This window comes from Solea solea, chromosome 1, assembly GCF_958295425.1.
Source record: "Solea solea chromosome 1, fSolSol10.1, whole genome shotgun sequence".
NCBI lineage: Eukaryota > Metazoa > Chordata > Actinopteri > Pleuronectiformes > Soleidae > Solea > Solea solea.
Window position 1 is genome coordinate 20,745,840 of NC_081134.1, and position 19,822 is coordinate 20,765,661.

General features: G+C 42.7%; 1 protein-coding gene across 2 annotated transcripts; it reads left to right on the forward strand.

The window, feature by feature from the left end:
- Positions 1-16: 16 nt before the first annotated feature.
- On the forward strand, positions 17-18,182 carry LOC131455615 (casein kinase I-like). 2 transcript variants are annotated; one of them, XM_058623371.1, is made up of 12 exons: positions 17-299; positions 5,967-7,063; positions 7,144-7,213; positions 8,007-8,155; positions 8,252-8,486; positions 10,978-11,063; positions 11,526-11,610; positions 12,112-12,260; positions 12,713-12,793; positions 13,971-14,072; positions 16,244-16,350; positions 16,695-18,182. In XM_058623371.1, exons 2-12 carry the CDS (start codon positions 6,764-6,766, stop codon positions 16,747-16,749), a joined length of 1,419 nt encoding a protein of 472 aa, XP_058479354.1. In that variant the 5' UTR covers positions 17-299; positions 5,967-6,763; the 3' UTR covers positions 16,750-18,182. The 2 variants fall into 2 exon arrangements, with proteins under 2 accessions (XP_058479354.1, XP_058479361.1); XM_058623378.1 differs by lacking the exons at positions 17-299; positions 13,971-14,072 and having other exon boundaries at positions 6,808-7,063; positions 16,695-18,179.
- Positions 18,183-19,822: the final 1,640 nt, after the last annotated feature.

Here is a 19,822-nt window from a genome sequence, read left to right on the forward strand (position 1 = left end):
GTATCGCGAAATTAAAAACAACTTATTTCCCCTTGTCAGCCGTGTGCGTGCCCACTCTCACGTGCACTAAGAGTTCCCGTTGCTATTCTCGAAGCCACTTTACGCCCACGATCCTCAGTTCGCAGCGCTTTGCCCTCAACCCGTCTACGCCGACTGTGTTGCAGTCAGTAGCGAGGCTTCTCAGCTGGTTAGCCAAACATCCACAGAAGAAGAGATGAGCAGGAAAACGACACGAAAAGAAAAACGCGAACTCTTTCTCTCTCAAACATATAATAGCGATCGGAGTGGAGTCTGTTGAGGTATGAAATCTCATTTTGGGGGAGTTATGTTTTGCATCTGTTAGTTATAATAAACGGCTATGTTTATGAATGACTGTTGTGTGTGTGGGGGCATAAATTCAGCGTTAGCCAACATTTGCTAAGTTAGCTCGCAGGCTAACGCTAGCGCCTACCAGCCTGCGTCTAGCTGCGACCATGTAGGCTAATTAACGCTAGTCGTTTTTTTCATTACACGCTAACGACCTTGTTTTAAGTAGTCCTGTCAACATTTTTAACTACTTTTGACGCATTATTGTTTGTCACTTGTTGCTACGGTGTCTCCACCTGGTTCAAAATAGTTTCAATTAAGATAATGTTTTAATTGGGGCCAAACACGCTCAAACTACTGTGGCCTAAGCCCAACTTCCTGCGTTAGCCTGATTGATAGTTTGACGTTCCTAAGTAGGACTGTATTATATACGATTTAAAAAAAAAAACCAACAGCAACAAAGTAGCAGCAAACGCCACCCACGTTTAGAGGCGTGTAAGTCATGCGATTGAGTAATCGACTCTGCCTGACTGTGCAATGTGCTACAGTAGTTGTACAGAGTTAGCTCACGGCTAGCTTCCGTGTAGCCGTTCAGCTCATCACTTCAAGAAGCTTTCGCAACCACCGTGTGAACTGGTGACAGCTTGTGCACAAAGCTGCGGTTTTCACACTCTGGTTAGGTGGCCTTTACACGTCCATTTCCCTCAGATATCTGAATCGAGAAAGTAAGATACAGGCAGTTGGATAATTTTGAGTGTGGGTGGTGAGACAAGGCCGTGTGGACACCGTTAGCTTGGTGCTGTGTTTCAGAAACCTTGCTCTGCCTCACGAAAAGGTCTTGTTATGAACAAAGTGGCTTATTGACTGTGGAGGATTTAGTTCCCTAATGTGCCACCAGTACTTCAGGCATTCGCGAGTAGCCAGTTGGGCTGTAAAGTGCCAGTTATACACTTAATAATATGGTCTGAGAGAGGACTATATTAAAATGTATATACTTAAAGCCCGTCCCACACTAGAGGATCATTTGCCAGATTTATGTCCCTATCTGGTCCTTCTGACAATCGTGGGTGCCTTCCCATTTTAGGCCAAATTATCCTGTAGGGTGAGGAGTTAAAACATTTTTATTAAACATGATTATGACTGAATAGTGATTTGGGGGCGTGAGCAGGACATCACAATAACCAAGGACAGTGATCATCTTTTTATTCATGGCTTCATCCATTGCATATACTAGCACAAATCATTGCACAGACAACAGCTATTAACTGATGGTGCCTGCAGTCCGCCTCCATGTGGGTTTATATTCTGAAGTCACATTAAATCATGCAAGTTTCGTGGACACAAACATATCTCTGGCTAGCCATTGTTAGTAATACCGGTCAATAATCAATGAGCTTACCGTCTGCAATGCGATAATCGATACACCATGTTGAATACACGATAACGTTTTGTTTTCTTCAGTTAGAAGAATATTGTGATGTGTTGTTATATGATTGTCTTGCGATATATTGATTATCACAGAATCGCTGTATCGTGATATTATTGGTATTGTGGACCATGTTTTGCGTATCATATTGTGAGGTAACTTGTGATTCCCGGCCCTCAGTAGCAACATGTTACACTATGGTTAAAAAATTGACGGTGTTATGTGAATGACTGAAGTGATATTAATGGTAAAAGTAGCGCTGTAAAATGGAGGATATGGTGGTGTGACAATGTGAAGACCGTATTGCTACAATTATGGTGTTAATGTGTTGATGATACAGAGACCACAAATGGAGTAACTGAAGTAACATTAAAATGTGAACTGACCTGCAGTGTTTAAGGGATAGTTGAGGTTTTATGAAGTGTCGTACATGCACACAGTCTGCGCTGACTGTGCGGTTTGTACCCCTGACACTGAAAACCAGCCAGACACATGTTGACCTGCTCTCAATGACAACATGGCTACCAGCAGGGCAACAAGAAAAATGTTTTAGTTGCTTAACTGAAGGGATACCTAATAAAGTCTGTTATTTTAAGGATTTGATTGATGCTTTATCTCACCATTAGACATCCCCTTTTTTTAGACTACGGACCTATCATTTGTAAACCGCTCTTGCTCCCAAGTCAGACAATCTGGGATTTTCACTCACAGGGACCCAGGAGCTGCTTGTCTACTGTTGCCTCAAAACCCCTGTGTGCTGTCATGTAAAATTACTGATTTTCCCTCTGGACTTTGGTGCTGATAGTGAGGGGTTTACATAATCACACAAACTTCACTGTCACTTCAGAAAAGGCTGCCTTATTTCAAGACATACATGAACACATCCTTAAAATACATATTCACCTAGTTTAGATTCAATCTGTGCAGTCAGCACTGACTGTGTGTCTGTTCCACGTAAACACACTTAACAAAACCTGAACTATCACATTTGTCATACTTTGTACAGGGTGAGTACGCGATAATTACTGATGTGGACAAAGTCTATTGTTCTTAGTTCATATGTGGGGAAATGCACAGAGGAAGTTTTTTATTAGTTCATAGTGAAGTGTTGCCAAGTGGCTGCAGCAGCTCTTCGAAGTGTTATGAGTCAGTGCTCATCAGGCTTCATACCAGCAGTCGATCTATAGACACACAAACTGAAAGTAAAGAGAGTAAACATAACCTGTGGTTACACACCTGAACACTTTCTGAACTTACCAGGTAGTCATCACTACTGCTGTAGGACTACTGGTGTCCACCATAATATAGAGCAATGGACTCACTTCCTTCTATTGTCCCACACTGCGATTGCGAAGTTCTTCTGTTCGATACAGATCCATGACACTTTGGAGACACTCTTGTTATTGTGAGATTGTCAGCACTACTCCATATTACCATTAACATAGGTAAAGCGTTCTGACGTTTCCTTAACATGTGTTACTATAATATTATGGACATTTAAAATGGTCTGACATTAATCAAAAATAATGGTTTCAAACAATGTATGTGGTGTAAAGGGTACAATTCTAAAGTCTCTGACACACTGTTGAAACTATTGGTGTTAGTGCGTTTATCCCATTTAATTAAGTACTACTGTGCTACTTTTGAGTTTACCGCCAGTGGATTTTTTATGAATAAATACAAAGAGCAGCATTGCCATTAACCAACTTGCTGTGGCAGGAAGAGAAAAAAAGAAGGGCCTTGAGTAGAGGAAAAGGGATATGGGACGAGATTAAGTCAAGGTGGACTGGATGTAAAGGGAAAGAATAGGAGTACAGCGGAAAACTAAGAGGAGAGAAGGAAGGAATCGGAGAAGCCAGGATGAGTGTTATTTTTAGAAGAAGTCGTCAAACGCTAGAGAACATGTCATGTCCTCCTGGAGGAAGATCTGACACTTTGTGTTAGAAAAGCTACTGTTATGGATTTTAAAATATAATATGTTGTTTGAAACTTTCCGCCGTACGATTTCCAGTGATATTCAAAATGCAAAAGTACGGACAAACGGCTCCGCAAATCTCCCTCTTTTGTGTGCAGGCCAAGTAGCAGTTTCTGAACCAATTCAGCAAATGAAAACGTAGCAAAATACTAAGGAGGGGGGCTAAGGAAGACCCAGTATTTCACATTTACTGAGTCTTGAGATGAGCATTTGAAAGAATGACTTTCCACCTCATCAATCCAACAGTAAAAGGTGATGATGGGATCATATTCTGGAAGTCCTGCCCAAAGAAAGAATAACTTTGTTCTTTACTGTGGATAATGAACCCAAATACCTTTATATCTTTGAGATGATTACTTGACGACTGAAGCCAAACTTGCTGTCTTGTCATCGGTAGATTTATTTTGCATTACTGCATACTACTACTACTACAGGATTTAGCCCTGGCTGGGATCTTGTAACATCAGCACATCACAAAAACTCTGGAGTTTCGGATCGGATCATTTTTCGGATCAGCAAAAAAGTCTGGCACAATCTTTTCGCTGAAGTGGGTGCGCGACGGCGCACCGTCGTAACGTGGCTCAAGCACTTTCAGCATGTGTTTAAAGCCCTCGTTTTGCACAACCGAATATGGCCTCATGTCTGCACCTATAAACACACCGATAGCGTTTGTGATGGCTTTAGCCCGGTCTGATTTTGCAACAAGGGGCTGCTGAAATGCCGCGGTTGTTGAGCAGCCTTCGTTTTCATATGGCTTTCTTGTGCCACAGTGCCTACACACCGTCACGGTTTTATCCACTAACCTCTTTCCTTCGTCATTATATTTGACAGGGAAGCCAAAATGCTCCCATACAGGGGATTTAAATGACGCGGGGCGTTCAAGCTCCTCCGTTCCTCCGCTCGCCATGACCACGCTGTGTGTGGACTGAACATGTGTACTACGTTTTTTTTCCATAAATCATCGTGGATCACGTGTGCGCCGAACCGAAGATATTGATCCGAACGGATCAATGATGATCCGTTGCACCACTACATCCCAGTCTCTAAATTGGCTGGTAAAGCAGGAGTTATAGCAGACTTTGGATCAGATTTCCAGCATACTGGAAATGAGATCGGGAAAAGAGTCGGTGATCCTCTTTAATCGCGTCTTTTAAATATTTCACACTTTGTGACTGCTTATCACGTTCCGGTTGGGCATTGGAAATTCCTCGACAGTCATCTGAGCTTAACTCGACTGAACTTTTGCTCTTACAAAAACTGTAAGATCACAAGAAACTCTGCAATGTCAAATCGCACTTGGTTATTTGGAGTTAATGCCAGCCTGAGTGCACACTGTCATTCAAGTAGAAGTGCTGCTTGTACCCACTAAACACACTGCATAATACTACTAGATATAATGAGATTCATGTTTTTCAAAGGCTCAGGGAGGAAACGTTAAATAAAAGTAACTGGCTTCTGGATCACACTGTACGTTTGAATGTATTTTGAACGTATTAAAAGTTTTTGTCAGCATCTTCATCGAGGTGTTCTTCAGGAAAATTCCCAAATCTTTGAAATGGAATGGCAAGAGTCCCCAGACTTTGACCAGCACATGGATTGACATGTTTATGCCATTTTTAAACTCAAAAATTAACACTCTTAACAATTTAACGTCTTGAAGATCACTGTATTCAATCATCACGCCACCGTCCCCTAGAACAGCAGTCCCCAACCTTTTTTGCACCACGGACCCGTTTAATGTCAGACAATATTTTCACGGACCGGCCTTTAAGGTGTGGCGGATAAATACAATAAATAAAAATAAAATGCACGACCGGTATAGAAACTGGTATTTTCTAAATATAATAATAAACTTGAATCCACTGTGTATGCAAATTTACATCACTGACACTAAGGCAATAGGAATGCACAGCATGAAATTACAAATAACACACTGTCACTAGTCAAATTAACAGCAGCACGATTAAGCAAATAAATGAAACAGACATGACTTCATAAATAGAACAGAAAAGCCAACACTATAGAAGGGAGTAGAGCTTGAACTGAACAATTTCACTGCTTCAGGACGAACTTTTGGATGATCTGTGACAGTTTGAAGATTTGGGCAAGGGTCCTGTGTTGTTAGCATTCTGCTTGGTTAGATGTGCACCAATGTGTGAAGAAAAGAAAACCCAGTGTGGTCTGCAAATTTCTTAAAACTGGGGGGAAAGAAGGTTTATGAAGTCATGTGAATTTGATCTATTTTTCTGTCTTTTTCAGGTGTTGAAACCTGAAACCTCAGCCCACAGGACCAAGCAATTATGTGACCGATTGTTCTTCACCATCTACGTGACCGTGGACTAGTGACGTGGGCCACCTCTCACTCTGAGACCTATGGCAATAAATCACACACCAACAATATTTGGTCACAACTGGACCGGACATACATTTTGAGAGAATTTTGGGGAATTCCAATTTGCAGTTTCCAGTTTGTTGGGTTTTTGTTTTTTAAACCCAACACATTCCTGCTGTCAAAGTCTTCACTGGAGTTAGGTGTATGGATGCCGTGTTGACCAGTCTACTGTCATGTTGGCCTGGTATGTCTGAGCCTGAAGCTAGAGTAGCTTCTCAGTTTCATATAGAATGTTAGCATATGGCTAGATGTGAATGTGTCGGTTAAGACCATTGTCCCCCTCCCATTGATAGCTATCTCTGGCCCCTACAAGGGGGTATAAACTTGCTGGTAGTGGTACACCCCCCCACCCCCCACCCCATCATCTATTCATTCATTCTTTTATTTACTCATCCATCCACACAACCAACGATCATCAACTTTTACTCCCTCACTCACTCTTGAAGTATTAAACACTCTAACTTAAGCTCTACGTTCCTTTGTATTCATGTCACATCCCTTAATCCCAGCTTAAGTTGCCACAGCCAGCCATCATTTAAATTAAAATCCTAGTGTAGCAGTTTGGCCAAAGGTTGATTGTGAAGCCACTTGGCGGTCGTTTTGGTGGTTGCTTTGGTTGCATGGAATCGGCTTAACCGTGGAGAGGCCGGGCTACCACAAACTGATGGACTTTGACAAGCGAGGAGTTGGTGGAGGTGGTGGAGGTGGTGGTGGTGGTGGAGGAGGAGGAGGAGGAGCAGGAGGAGCAGGAGGAGGGGGCAAGGCAGAGACAGAAGAGGCGAAGAGGATGTCAGGGAAGACGGGGAGTCGATCAGGACACAGTGGCCGGGGTACTGGCTCCAACTCCGGGGTTCTCATGGTCGGACCAAACTTCCGGGTAGGGAAGAAGATCGGATGCGGGAACTTTGGAGAACTGCGACTCGGAAAGAACCTGTACACCAATGAATATGTGGCTATCAAACTGGTAAAAAAAAAACTTTCTCTGTACAAAATAGACCTCGTCTTCTATGGATTCTTATATTTAAACAAAATAATCCTTTGCAGGAGCCAATCAAGTCGCGGGCACCACAGCTCCACCTAGAATATCGCTTCTACAAACAGTTGGGAAGTTCAGGTGAGCAACTTTCTCGGTCTCGGGCTTACATCGAGTATAATTGAATAAGCGACCGTGTGCCAGTGGTAGCACGTGTGTGTGTCAGGAACCTCAAGTTCATGATGCTGCCTTTTAATGATTTTTTTGGATTGTTTTATTTACTTTTGTGGACATCACAGTTTGGCTAAAGCTGGTCCAGAGGTTGTTGTGGTTATTGCAGTAGTATGGCTGCACTTTACCCTGCTTTTTTGGTCATAATAGTAGAAAATAATCATTAATTTATACAGATATAAATAATTTCTGTTGCCCCGTCAGTCCACTGTTATCAGTTCATTGCATGGGTTGGATTGCCACTGATGTGCAGCAGCTGATCACAGTCAAATGTTTTTCAGCTCCTTAAATGTGAACATTTTCTGGTTTCTTTGCTCCATATAACAAAGAAATTATTAAAATGGAGTAAGCAACATCATTTCCAGGTTTGAGATACACTGTTCAACATTTTCTGGATCAAACATGTGCTTGATTCATTTAGAAAATAATCGACAGATGAATCGATAATGGTAGTAATCGTTAGTTGCAGCCCTATAACTGTCATTTACATGTAACATGCCACTAATTATGGAAAACCAGTGGTGGCCATGGAACAGTTGAGTCTGGCAAACTCGGTGCGATAAATAATAACAGCATGGTGGTAATAAATGGATTTACAAATGTGTGCTGTCAGAAAAGCGCAATACTACTACAGGCCAACATGTAAGGTAAAAAAGAATGTTGCTGTTTAGTGTGTAATCTCTGTCTCTGTCTGTCAATCCAGAGGGTGTCCCCCAGGTGTTTTACTTTGGGCCATGTGGTAAATACAATGCCATGGTTCTAGAACTACTGGGACCCAGCTTAGAGGACCTGTTTGACCTCTGTGACCGTACTTTCTCTTTGAAGACCGTACTCATGATAGCCATACAACTGGTAAAGACACACACAGTATTGTTACTTCTCCTAGCTATGCTCTGCGCAAAGCATTGTTTTCATCATGTTATCTATGTGCTCTTCCCACTGCCTTAGATAACTCGCATGGAGTTTGTCCACACCAGAAGCCTCATCTATCGGGACGTGAAGCCTGAGAACTTCCTGGTGGGCCGACCCGGCTCCAAACGGCAGCACACCATCCACATCATTGACTTTGGCCTGGCAAAAGAATACATAGACCCAGAGACCAAAAAACACATCCCATACAGAGAACACAAGAGCCTCACTGGTACTGCGAGATACATGAGCATCAACACACATCTGGGGAAAGGTGAGCTGTCCACTCAACTTTTTTATTTTTTTATTTTGATTTTCCATTGGAAATAGTACCTGGTACCTGCTCTGGTGAGGTTCTAAATGAGCTGATACTAAAATGTGAAGTCAACAGACTGTAGATCAGTTAAAGAGACTAAAAAATCGAACCTGAACATGTGCGTCAATCTCCAACATTTAGCAAGGGAAATGTCTCAATATTTAACAGAGGAGTCTGGTGTATTAAGCGACAGCGCTGCCGAAAGCTGGCGATTGTGAGCCAAAATCGCAACCAGTTCAGCCGGATTTATAGTTAAGTGACTGTCAGCAGAGTCTGCAGGAAGTACTTCATCACTAGTTTATGTGTTTGTGTCGCGTATAAAACAACGTCACCGCAGTGTCTTGCAGCCATGCTATGGCGACCATGTCCACGCTGAGGAGGTACTGTGAAGTAAAGGAAAACAACGTGACCGATACCAAACTGTATAATGGAAAAGTCCCAAAAGTCACACTTGGTGTGTTCCACTCTAACTTAAAGATCCTCAAGGCCTAATAAGAGCAACATAAGGTATCTGTAAGCATGTGTAGAATGTGGAACATTATATGAATGAAGAAGTGTGAGCCACATTATGAGATTTAGAGTAATTATCACCTGCTTGCAAACGTCTGCGCTGTGTCGGCTCTGCCGCCTAAATAGATTTGATGATGTGATAATTACAGCACTTTCCTTGATTTGCAAAAAAGGTCAAGGCAATCAGAGCTTTGCAGGAGTTTCCTTTTTTGTTTTGATTCATTTTCAGCACAAAAGACAAAATGGCAGATGCTGCCTATGTCGACTTAAAACAGCCGTGAGGCACATGTAAGCAGCGCACAGCAGCATTTTTGAAAAAGCCATTAAGCTAAGCTTTTTGAACACAGGAGGGTTTTTGGACATGTTTTTCCTCATGTAATAATCCATCCAGCTGTGTATGCAGGCTGTTTATTGACTTAGTTGTGAGGCTGGGTCATTTGTTTTTTTGTTAAACAAATACTTTTAAAGTCTTGCCAGCACTCAAACAAATCCCAACAATTTTATAATCCTGTTTACCTTCGTTTATATACGGAATAGTTTTGTAATAAATTTTAAACTTCCTTCGTTTGTGTCAGATCTGGGTCAGGAGCAGGCATTCATATCAAACAGCATCAAGCACAAGGATTAAGGCCTTGGCCACAAAGTGAACGCTCAAACATCTTTTCTTTCAAATAGGGTTAGATTTCAGAATTATCCGATGTAATCAGATAAGAGCAGTTTCCACTGTGGGACACATAAGACATGCCTCTCACGTGAGCTGTTCTTGTTTTACAGTAAAAAATAAGACGGTGGAAATGACATTCGCTGCATTTTTATGTGTCAAATATGTCACAAACATTACATGTCCTGTAACACTTTCAAAGTAAAAGCACTCGAGCAGTTGCAGGAATGATGATTCATACTGCTGTCTCATGGTGCCCAGTTGAGAACCGAGGAGTATTTAAAAGTGGGAGTGGGAATCGCCAGAGACGCCAATATACGACATTATCACAAGTCACGATATGATATTATCACGATATTTTAGCCCCCAAATATTATCACAATTTTCAAGTCATGATACGATATTATCACAACATTAAAGTCTCTATTTAAGTCATGATACGATATAATCACACACACACACACCCCCGATTTAAATGTATGTTATTTATGGCAAAACTTTTGTAAAACATTGCAGCAGATACTCCCGTCCAGTTTTTGTTACCTGATCAGAAATTCCCACGCGTTAGTGATCGTGTCAGTGTTGTCACTTGTGGAGCCGCAAACAAAACAAGGTGATGCAGAGTAAGATGTTATGATTAAATCTGATAGTTTTGGTTTGTATGGGAATTTGTGCTCACTTGTAACTAATAAACAAAAGCATATACTGTATATTTATGCCTCAGTTCTATTTTATTCTACAGTGAATATGTACTGAGCTGAGTTATGATGACCTCCAGTCAGAACTGTGTGTGAAATGTCCCTGTGTAGACAGTGACACTGCTGTTAATGCTCTGCCGTGTTATTGCGCAGGCTTTGTTGACGTTGTGTAACAGATATTTGACAGGGCTTGTCCAGACTGACTCGAATGGAAAATGTTGTGCACTGTGCCTGCCAACAGGTCTTTGAAACAGTGGTTGAATTAAAGGTGGTCATGACATTGTTGCCACTTGCCATTGTTTGACTGTCAACCAGTTCCATTAAAATCACATCTGTTCTGAACAGGAAGATCCTGAAATGTTTCCATAGTCAAGAGAATTTCATAATTTGCCAATTACTTGTGGCAAATCATTAATGCTAATAGAGTTGAACTACAACAGAGACACGTCTTTCTCTCACAGCTGTGGGGTTGTAAGTTCCAGGCGGGGGGAGTTTGTATTCTCGTCATCGGGAGTTGTTAAATCCACACTAACGCCACTGATTGAGGCCAAACGGTGACGTTTTTCTGTTTGTGTTTCAGAACAAAGCAGACGGGATGACCTGGAGGCTTTAGGCCACATGTTCATGTACTTCCTGCGAGGAAGTCTACCATGGCAGGGATTGAAGGTGAGACCATAAAGTGTGTTTTTTCAGCTGTAAACCAGTGTGTATGTGCATCTATTTAATGTTATTTGCTGATCCAAGTGCAAATCTTCACAGTTTAGTGTAAAGTATTGAACTTATACACACTCTCATTCCCCTCTTGTCTAATCAATGCAAGGCTCATTGTCCCAGACTCTCCCCCCCCCCCCCTTTTATAAAAGCCTGAAGTGTCTTTCTTTCCCCACAGCTTGTAACAAGGTGTTAGATTAGACAGAATCTATTCAGCCAGTTTTCCCTTGGACACGTCCATTGCTCACACACGCGTAGTTACAGAAATTCAGAGATGTGTGACACAGTGTCACGACAACTTCTGGAGCCAACGTGCTAGACGGCTGAGCCACTCTCCATCTCTTTTCGCTTGCTTTCTTCTGTGCAACTGTATGTTTGTTCACAATACATTAATCTGCCATTCTGTCTTCTAATTAGGCGGACACTCTGAAAGAACGTTATCAGAAGATAGGAGACACAAAGAGAGACACGCCGATAGAGGTCCTCTGTGAGAACTTTCCAGGTTTGTTTACACACGAAAATGGGTTTCCATCAAGTAGAAAAGTTTTGGTTTGGTACCAAAATAACCAGCCCCATGCTGTGTACCACAGTAGAAAGTTATAGTACAGTCTAGCTCCACCCACAACAGTCAGCTGAATGGGCGACAGAACTTTTATGATCAGTGTTTCTTCAGCGCCCACTGTCTGTTCTCATAAAAAGCTTGACGTCTTGTTGAGACTGTTGGACAACAACGGATGTCGTCCATATCGCACCGAGTTGGCCTTCAGGGCACGGCCCAAACTGCCCACCAAATAAAGATAACGTTCTCAGTTGAAACGCCAGCCTGACCCAGTGCTTAACCATTACCAAACTGTACAGTATCGTGCCAAACCGAACTGTACTCAGAGTTTATAGCCATTTATTGATCCATTTTCTTGTCTCTCTCTCTCTCTTACATGTGTGGTGTTGTTGCGCGTGTGCGTGTGTGTGCGTGTGCGCGTGTGTGTGTGTATGTATGTAACAGAAGAGATGGCCACCTACCTGCGATACGTGCGTCGGCTCGACTTCTTTGAGAAACCGGACTACGACTACCTGAGGAAACTCTTCACCGACCTCTTTGACAGAAACGGATACATCTTTGACTACAAGTACGACTGGACTGGAAAGCCACTGGTAAGTGTGGAGTTAAGTATTTATTATAAATAAATGCTGTGTGTGACAGGGTTTACAGTGAGGAATAAGGTGTGTGTGTGTGTGTGTGTGTGTGTGTGTGTGTGTGTGTGTGTGTGTGTGTGTGTGTGTGCGTGTGCGTGTGCGTGCGTGCGCGCGCGCGTGCGCGCGTGTGTTATGACTGACAGGATCATAGTAAGATCATGTACAGAAAGATGAGGAGCACCTGTGGCTGTAGAGGGCGCTGCCACTCATCCGACATCTCAAGATATCTTTAGTTGTTTTTGTAATGTGTTATATGTATAGATTGATTGATTGAATTTTGAACTAAACACAGTTTTGGGTCACTTGTGTCTACACTTAGGGCTTAACTGTAGACATCAAGTCCATTCATCGAGACGTCGCATCACCCTGTGTGTACGTCCCATGTTGACCACATCTTCCCTTATGTTTAGCCCACTCCTATTGGTCCAGTGGCCAGCGAGACTCCCCTGCAGACGAGCAACCGAGAGAAGGTGCCGCAGACCAAAAACCAGGTACACAAACTCTTTCTGGACAAATATGCGTCATAATCATGTTGGTATTGCAACACACACACACACACACTTAGGCAGCACTGCCTTTCACTCTCAGTGCTGCTGCTCTCTGTCCACTCTAAATATTTGCACATAAAACAAAAGGGTTTATACCTCCACAGTTGAACTAAAATAAAAACCTTGTTTTTTTGAATAACCTCAATGCTACAGATGTAGTAGTATCTGTGCTGGATATATTTATTTACTCCGTTTAACTCACAGTGGATGTTTGTGTTTCACTCGTCCAATACAGAACAGCTTGTACACACTGAGTGTCAGTGACCCCTGCAGGCGGGACACATTTATTGATCTTCTTCACAGAGGATGGTATTAATACCACTGGTATGCAGGAGGAGTGCAGCCTGCCAAGCACCACTGAGCACATCATCGATAAAAGCTGGTATTTGGTATTTGGCTGCCTGAGCGCACACACACGACTACAGATATGCGACAAACACTCTTTTAAACACACTCTGTAAATGAGTTTGTTGACAGTGACACAGATGAGTTGGCACTGATCAGTGCCTGACGATGTAATCACATCCTTTACTTAAAGCTCCAGTGCTTAACCTCTGTCTGCCCCCTGAGGAATTCAGAGTAATCAGCAAAACCTCTGCTGTTGCCTGTGCGTGACTTATGCCCGTGTGATCTCATGTGTCCGTTCCATTTACTCCACTTTTCGGGCTGCAGCTTTCGTACAACCTGTGTATTTAGTGACCTGTGAGCTCCAGTCGATTCCACGCGTGGGCAAACATTTTTTTTTCAACAACAGTTTTTTTGTAGACTAATGAGGTCAAGGGCACACGTAGGCGAAACCACCTCCTTCCCCCATTTGCATGGGGCTTCCAGGTGGGGTCTCTCACTGAAACTGCACACTTGAGTGCTCAACCTCCCAGTTTCTCTTCCACCAAACACGGACTCTGTACTCAGTATTTCTTCTTTTCCTTTTTTTTTTTTCTTCTCTCCTCGCCACACTGCTGCTACTCCTCTTGACCCGCTCATCTTCCCATTTTGGTTTACCTTCTTCTCTCACTCTATTTCACCCAACCTCTCCTCTTCCATCTCTCCCGTTCTCCTTCCTCCACCTCCCGTCCCCTCTCGCCGTTTCCCCTGTGAATGGCTTCCCCGTCTCCTCTAGTCTCCAGAGGGGAAAGGCGGTGAGTCCCAGCCCACTCCAATGACCAATCAAGAGCTACTGGGCTCCCACCTCACTGCCGATAGGCTGGGCGGGTCTGTCCAGGTACTGAGAGGAAGATTTAGCTGTGCCACATTCATGTCTGTCTGCCTACCTGTCTATCTGTCTGCCTGCATGGCCTTCTCTGTCTCTGCAGCAGCACTGACCTCTGGTCTGTTTGCTCACAGCTGAATATTGTAATAAAAATTCCACATTTAAAACTGTCAGATTAGGTTAGTGTAGCTTCTGTTTTTATTTAAAAGTGTAGAAGTCAGAAGTGCTTTTAACACTAAAACAATGGAGGACGTCTGCAGGGACACTGAAGGTAGCTGCACGGCTTCTGTAGACAGAGTAGAACATTTAGAGTCTGTCTGATGTCGGTCGCTTTATGTGAGCGAGGCACAATTTTGGCGAGAGTGAGACATCTATGCGAGTGTATTACAAACAGAAACCTCTCCAGTGTATCGAAGATTAATCATAGCCTTTGTTTGCTGTATCTACAAGCTGTGTCCACTTGTTCTGTTTGCTTTAATTACTTTTGGGTCTTGTCCAAAACTTGACTGGAGTCCATTTGTGGTCAGTAGTAAACTTGACAAGATGCAGTTTAGGAAAGAGCACAAACACCAAAATAAGTATAAATCCATTGAAACAGTTGTCCACATAACTATAAAAACAACAAATACAGAGGAAAAGCTGCTCTAGAGAGCTCTTATGTGACTTGAGACTGGGCTGCTGGTTCTTCTTTTGACATGACTATTGACATATTATAACCACACTAATACTAAACTGATGTAGTTATTTTGCGAATAACAAATAACGGAAGATTGTGGAATCATGACTTCTAGTAATATTAATTATAATCTTATGTTGATACACTACATTTGTTTTTTGTGGAAACATCAGTAAACTTTAAATTGGCCAGTTTTTGTATGAGGTTTGGTGCATGTTGCATAATATTATGATGGCTTCTGCACCTCTGCCCATAAAACTTATGTATGTTTATTGACTTTTTCTATTGTTCTACAACAACAAAACACTCACACAAGCATGAATGAGATAGAAATATCTTATCAGTGTAGTGCATAAGAAACAGATAAATCTATTCTGGGTTGCTATAACTATTTTAGAAACGAGACACAATACCTGGAAGCATAAAAACCAACGTAGAATTGGACAAGTGAAGATTTTCATTTCCCTGTATTAAATGGGGAAACATTTCATGATTATTGGCCATAGGTCATTTTTAATATGCCTATTTAGTCCACTCAGGAGCCACGCATGACCCGACTCTCTGGCGGCTGTAACGGGTGCCAAAATAAAAAGCAAGACAGAGGCATAGCTCACGTATCCGATGTGGTCCAAGAATGAGGCTTTTCTGTAATGGTTTAGACTGAGAGAAATAAATAATAATGTTAATTTAGGTGACCTGAAGGGATTAAACCTATTCCCCAATAAAGCTGACATTGCTGTATGTATAATAAAAACAGTTGAGTTGAATTAAACAAAGCATCATCATCACTGCCACTGTTGGCCATGAAGCCGGGGCTCTGCTGTTCTGCATGACAACAGTCTGCCTGTTTCTGTGGAGGCGTGAAAGCTGCTCTGGATGTCACAGCTCTTTACTCGTGTCCACATTACACTGGCAACAACACTCTTCCTTTGTAGCAACGAGGAACTTCTATAGAATGAAATGGGAGCATGTCAGATGTTTCAGATTTAGCCGCCTTAGTTTGGACTCTCTTTGGAATCTCTTATATTTGTTTCCCACTACAGTTACAACCACGCCAATGTTTAGTTTATGAAAACATCTTTCACTAATCAAGATGTTTTCAGGACCTGTCCAAAATTACATGAAAACAGATTGAGATTTAGCTGCCTTAGTGTCGAATTATTATATTGTGTCCCATTACAGTTACAGCCACACTAAGGTTTAGTTTATAAAAACATTAATTTTGCTGCATTACTATCTGACATTTTCAGGACCTGTCCAAAATGACATTGAAACAGATTGAGATTTCAGATTTATCTGCCTTAATTTTGACTCTGTTTGGATTCTTTTATATTTTTTCCCAGACTACGGTTACAGCTGATCAGTCTTGTGTGTTTCAGGTGCATTAGTGTGGATGGAGATTATTTCTGATTCAGAGCTTAACTAACGCTCCTGGACATTGCTGGTTTGTACTCTGTACTTGTCTGGACTCAGCCCTTTTCTTTTTTACATCTCTCACCTCCTCCAGGTTATGAGCTCAACCAATGGGGAGCTGAACACAGATGACCCCACTGCAGGACACTCCAACGCACCAATCACAGCCAATGCAGAAGTGGAAGTGGCTGATGATACTAAGTAAGAACACACACACACACACACACCAACCAGGGTGGTAACTTTGTCATCATCTTCTAAATCTGACATTGAGATAAAACCCTTACTTCCTGTGGCTTTTATGCTGAATCCGAAATCAGGAAGTCAACATAACTTTATTTATACTTTAAGTTCATCTGTAATCAAAACCGTGTCCACAAGTCAGTCTTATCACCCTCCCTGACCTGTTTATATAAAATAACATCAAACCCAGAACTAGAGCTCAGTCATCATCCCTGAAAAAAGCAGAAGCTTTTAAATATTGTTGGTTTTCGTGTGACCAGAGTTATGAGTTGGTGAAATAAAAGCTTCCATGTGTGTCGTAGGTGCTGCTGTTTCTTCAAGAGGAGGAAGAGGAAAGCTCTCCAGAGACACAAATGAAAACACCAGATGAGAGCAAGAGAGAGAGAGAGAAACCCCCACTCAGTTTTTCCCCCATTTCTTTCTCCTCTTCTGGTTCTGTTGTCCTCTTCATGTTACTTTCTTTTCCTTGGTCTCCTCCTCCCTCCTCTGCTGATGGCGGTCCTGTGGTCCTCCGTGGGACCACACTAGATGGGGACTCGCTGCAGAGTGCTGTGAAAGCTAAAACCAGAAGCTCTGCCCCCCGCCCTCTCTGCTGTGAGTATCAGTGCCATAGAGAGAAAGCCGCCTCCTCCTCCGCAATTCCTCTCTCTCTCTGTGGAGCATAACTGCTCATCTCACCCCTTGCTATAAATGACAAGTGTGTGCAAAGTAAACTGAATATTTATTTGAAAACACAAACAGCGTTGATGCTGTTCATACAGAGGATTATGGGGGGGGCAAAAAGAGAGGGCGGTGAGTGTGTTTCCTGGTCAGATACATGACCACGAAATCGTGGGGTGGACGACGGACGAGTCGGCGCTTCCACATCCAGTGTGTCCCCAGTGGACGGACTGACTGGATCGGCCTGCAAGACAGTAACCTGGCTTTCCTGTTCCACCCCGGAGCTTTAAATGAGGACTCTTCATGTATTTATGGTCACAAACTGAACTGAAACTTGATAACACACACACACAAACACACTGCTGTGACCACAGACAGACCGAGGAAAGGCTCAGTGATTGTTCCGACACGAGTGGACTCGGCCCTTCTCCTCACAGACGAGCAACTTTTGTTTTCTTCCTCACTGACTGGTTCAGAGGAGAAAGACGTGTATTTGTGAAGGAGACATGGAGGCGAGGACGAGAGGACACAATGAGCCTGTAAGACCACAAACACACGCGTAGAAATACACTGCACACGGGCTTGAGCTCAGCATTAAGAGACTTCAGAGACAACAAAAAAAACGTTGCAGCTCTCGCACATAGTTAATAATAATATTTTTTATTCCCTGGGGGGCGACAGGAAGTACACGGTGAGCAGCTTGGTCTATTTCCTGTAGCAGACTGAGCTCCATGTACTCGTCACAGACACATTTACCCCTCAGAGGAAAACCTCACAACCACCAGAATCAAAAGTATAAAAAGAGATGTTTATGTAAAAAAAAAAATTTTTTTTCCCCCCCCTTGTTTTAATTTGTAACTAAAAAAGAAAAAAAAAGACTGTCTGGAATTTGAATCTTGTTTGTTTGTTTTTCTCCTGTCTTTTTGAGTTGTTCTGAACATTTGTTTTGTAGCTTCTAGTGTGTTCCTCAAAATGTAATTTTTTAAAAAACAAAACAAAATAACTTGTATTTTTAATTTTCTGATGTTTTGTGTTTTGTTTTGTTTTTCCCTCTTTGGGTTTTGAGGATGGAAAATCAGATAATGCCATTAAAAAAAAAGAAACAAACAAAATAAAACCTGATCTTTATTTAAGGGAATCATCAATGCTATTATTGTTATTATTGTTATTACTATTGTTATTATTATTTCATCACTGCGTGGTCACACCGGGACAAACAACTTCAGCTGACAACAAGAACTAATCCAGAAAAATGTTTGTTTTTATATTGTGAATAATATCAAATATCATATGTCCCTCTGCTGATTTTGACTTAAAGTCATTAGAAACAATATTCCGGGCTCTGCTACATGTACTGAATATTTTTTTATCATGAAAACCACAGTAGTCACAATAATGATGGGTTGATTAAATTCAGATTAAAGGGGACATATTATACCCTATTTCCCACATTAAAATAGTTCCCTGGTGTCCTAATGAACATGTCAGTGACATGCCTTGGTCAAAATACCATAAGGATGAAGCACAATAGCATTTCAATAACCCTGCTAAACCCGCCCCTTTCAGAACGCTCGGTTTTCGTGCATGGTCCCTTTATATGCAAATGAGACACAGGCAAACACACACCCACTTCTTCCAGGGGGTTTCTGATTTGTCCTTTTTACAGCGCTCACTCGCTCAGCTGCTTCTCGTCTCCCCCTCCCTCCACTAGTTCTCTGACAATATCAACATGGCAGCATGCGCAGAAAACAGCGAGAGTGCCGTCAAAGGAAGAGACGTCCTACATAAGGATCGAGCCGAACAGTGCCGAACTGTAAATCAGTTAAATACACTTAGGAACAGCACAGCTGATCGCCACCGCTGATCGCCAGCAGCGCGCGGCGATCTGAATAAACTGGCGCTGTATCAGACCGGTGACTGTATGCTCCGGAGCTGGCGATCAGTTTAGGCAGCTCGCCGCTCGCCGCTGGCGATCAGCGGTGGCGATCAGCTGTGCTGTCCCTATGTATCCATGTGTCGGAGGTCTGTTCCTGTGACGGCACTCACACATACAGCGCCAGTTTAGGCAGCTCACCGTTCGCCGCTGGCGATCAGCGGTGCTGTCTTTTTAACTGATTTTCACAGAGAGTGCAGCACCCCTGATCGCTACCGCTGATCGCCAGTGGCTAACGGCATAAACGGCCGCTGTATGTGATCAGACTGAGTCTGTGCTCCGGTCATGGAGGACATACAGAACAAATATTTTTAATTAGGACGTGTCAGAATGGTTAGTTATGAGCTCCATGTGACCTTTTCTTAAAAATGTGTGTTTGTACGTCTGTGAAATACGTTCGCTGACTAAATACGGCGACCGCTGGCCGCAGTCTGATGCGAAGTGGTGCGAACACACGTTTGCTGACTTTATCCGGAACATTAGCTTCATATATAAAATCTTCTGAGGCTGGAAGTTTGTGTAAAACACTGTGCTCCACTGTGCAGCCACCAACAGCACACTTGTCCCTCCGCGTTGACATAATACCGCTCTTCCTCCCTCGCCTGCACTCTCGCAGGGACAAGGTGGAGCTAAGGTGGAGCTCTCGAAGTAAACTTACTGGTGGGGCGGTAACATTCGCGGTGAAATGCGCATGCTGACGTCATAAGCACAGGGAATTCAACATCGAGTGTTTTATCGCCTATACTTACACTTAGGGGAACCACGAAAACATGACGGAGTATTCTTTTTCCACACTTTGGTGACTGGTAGGGCCCCCAGAGTCCCAAATATAAGTAT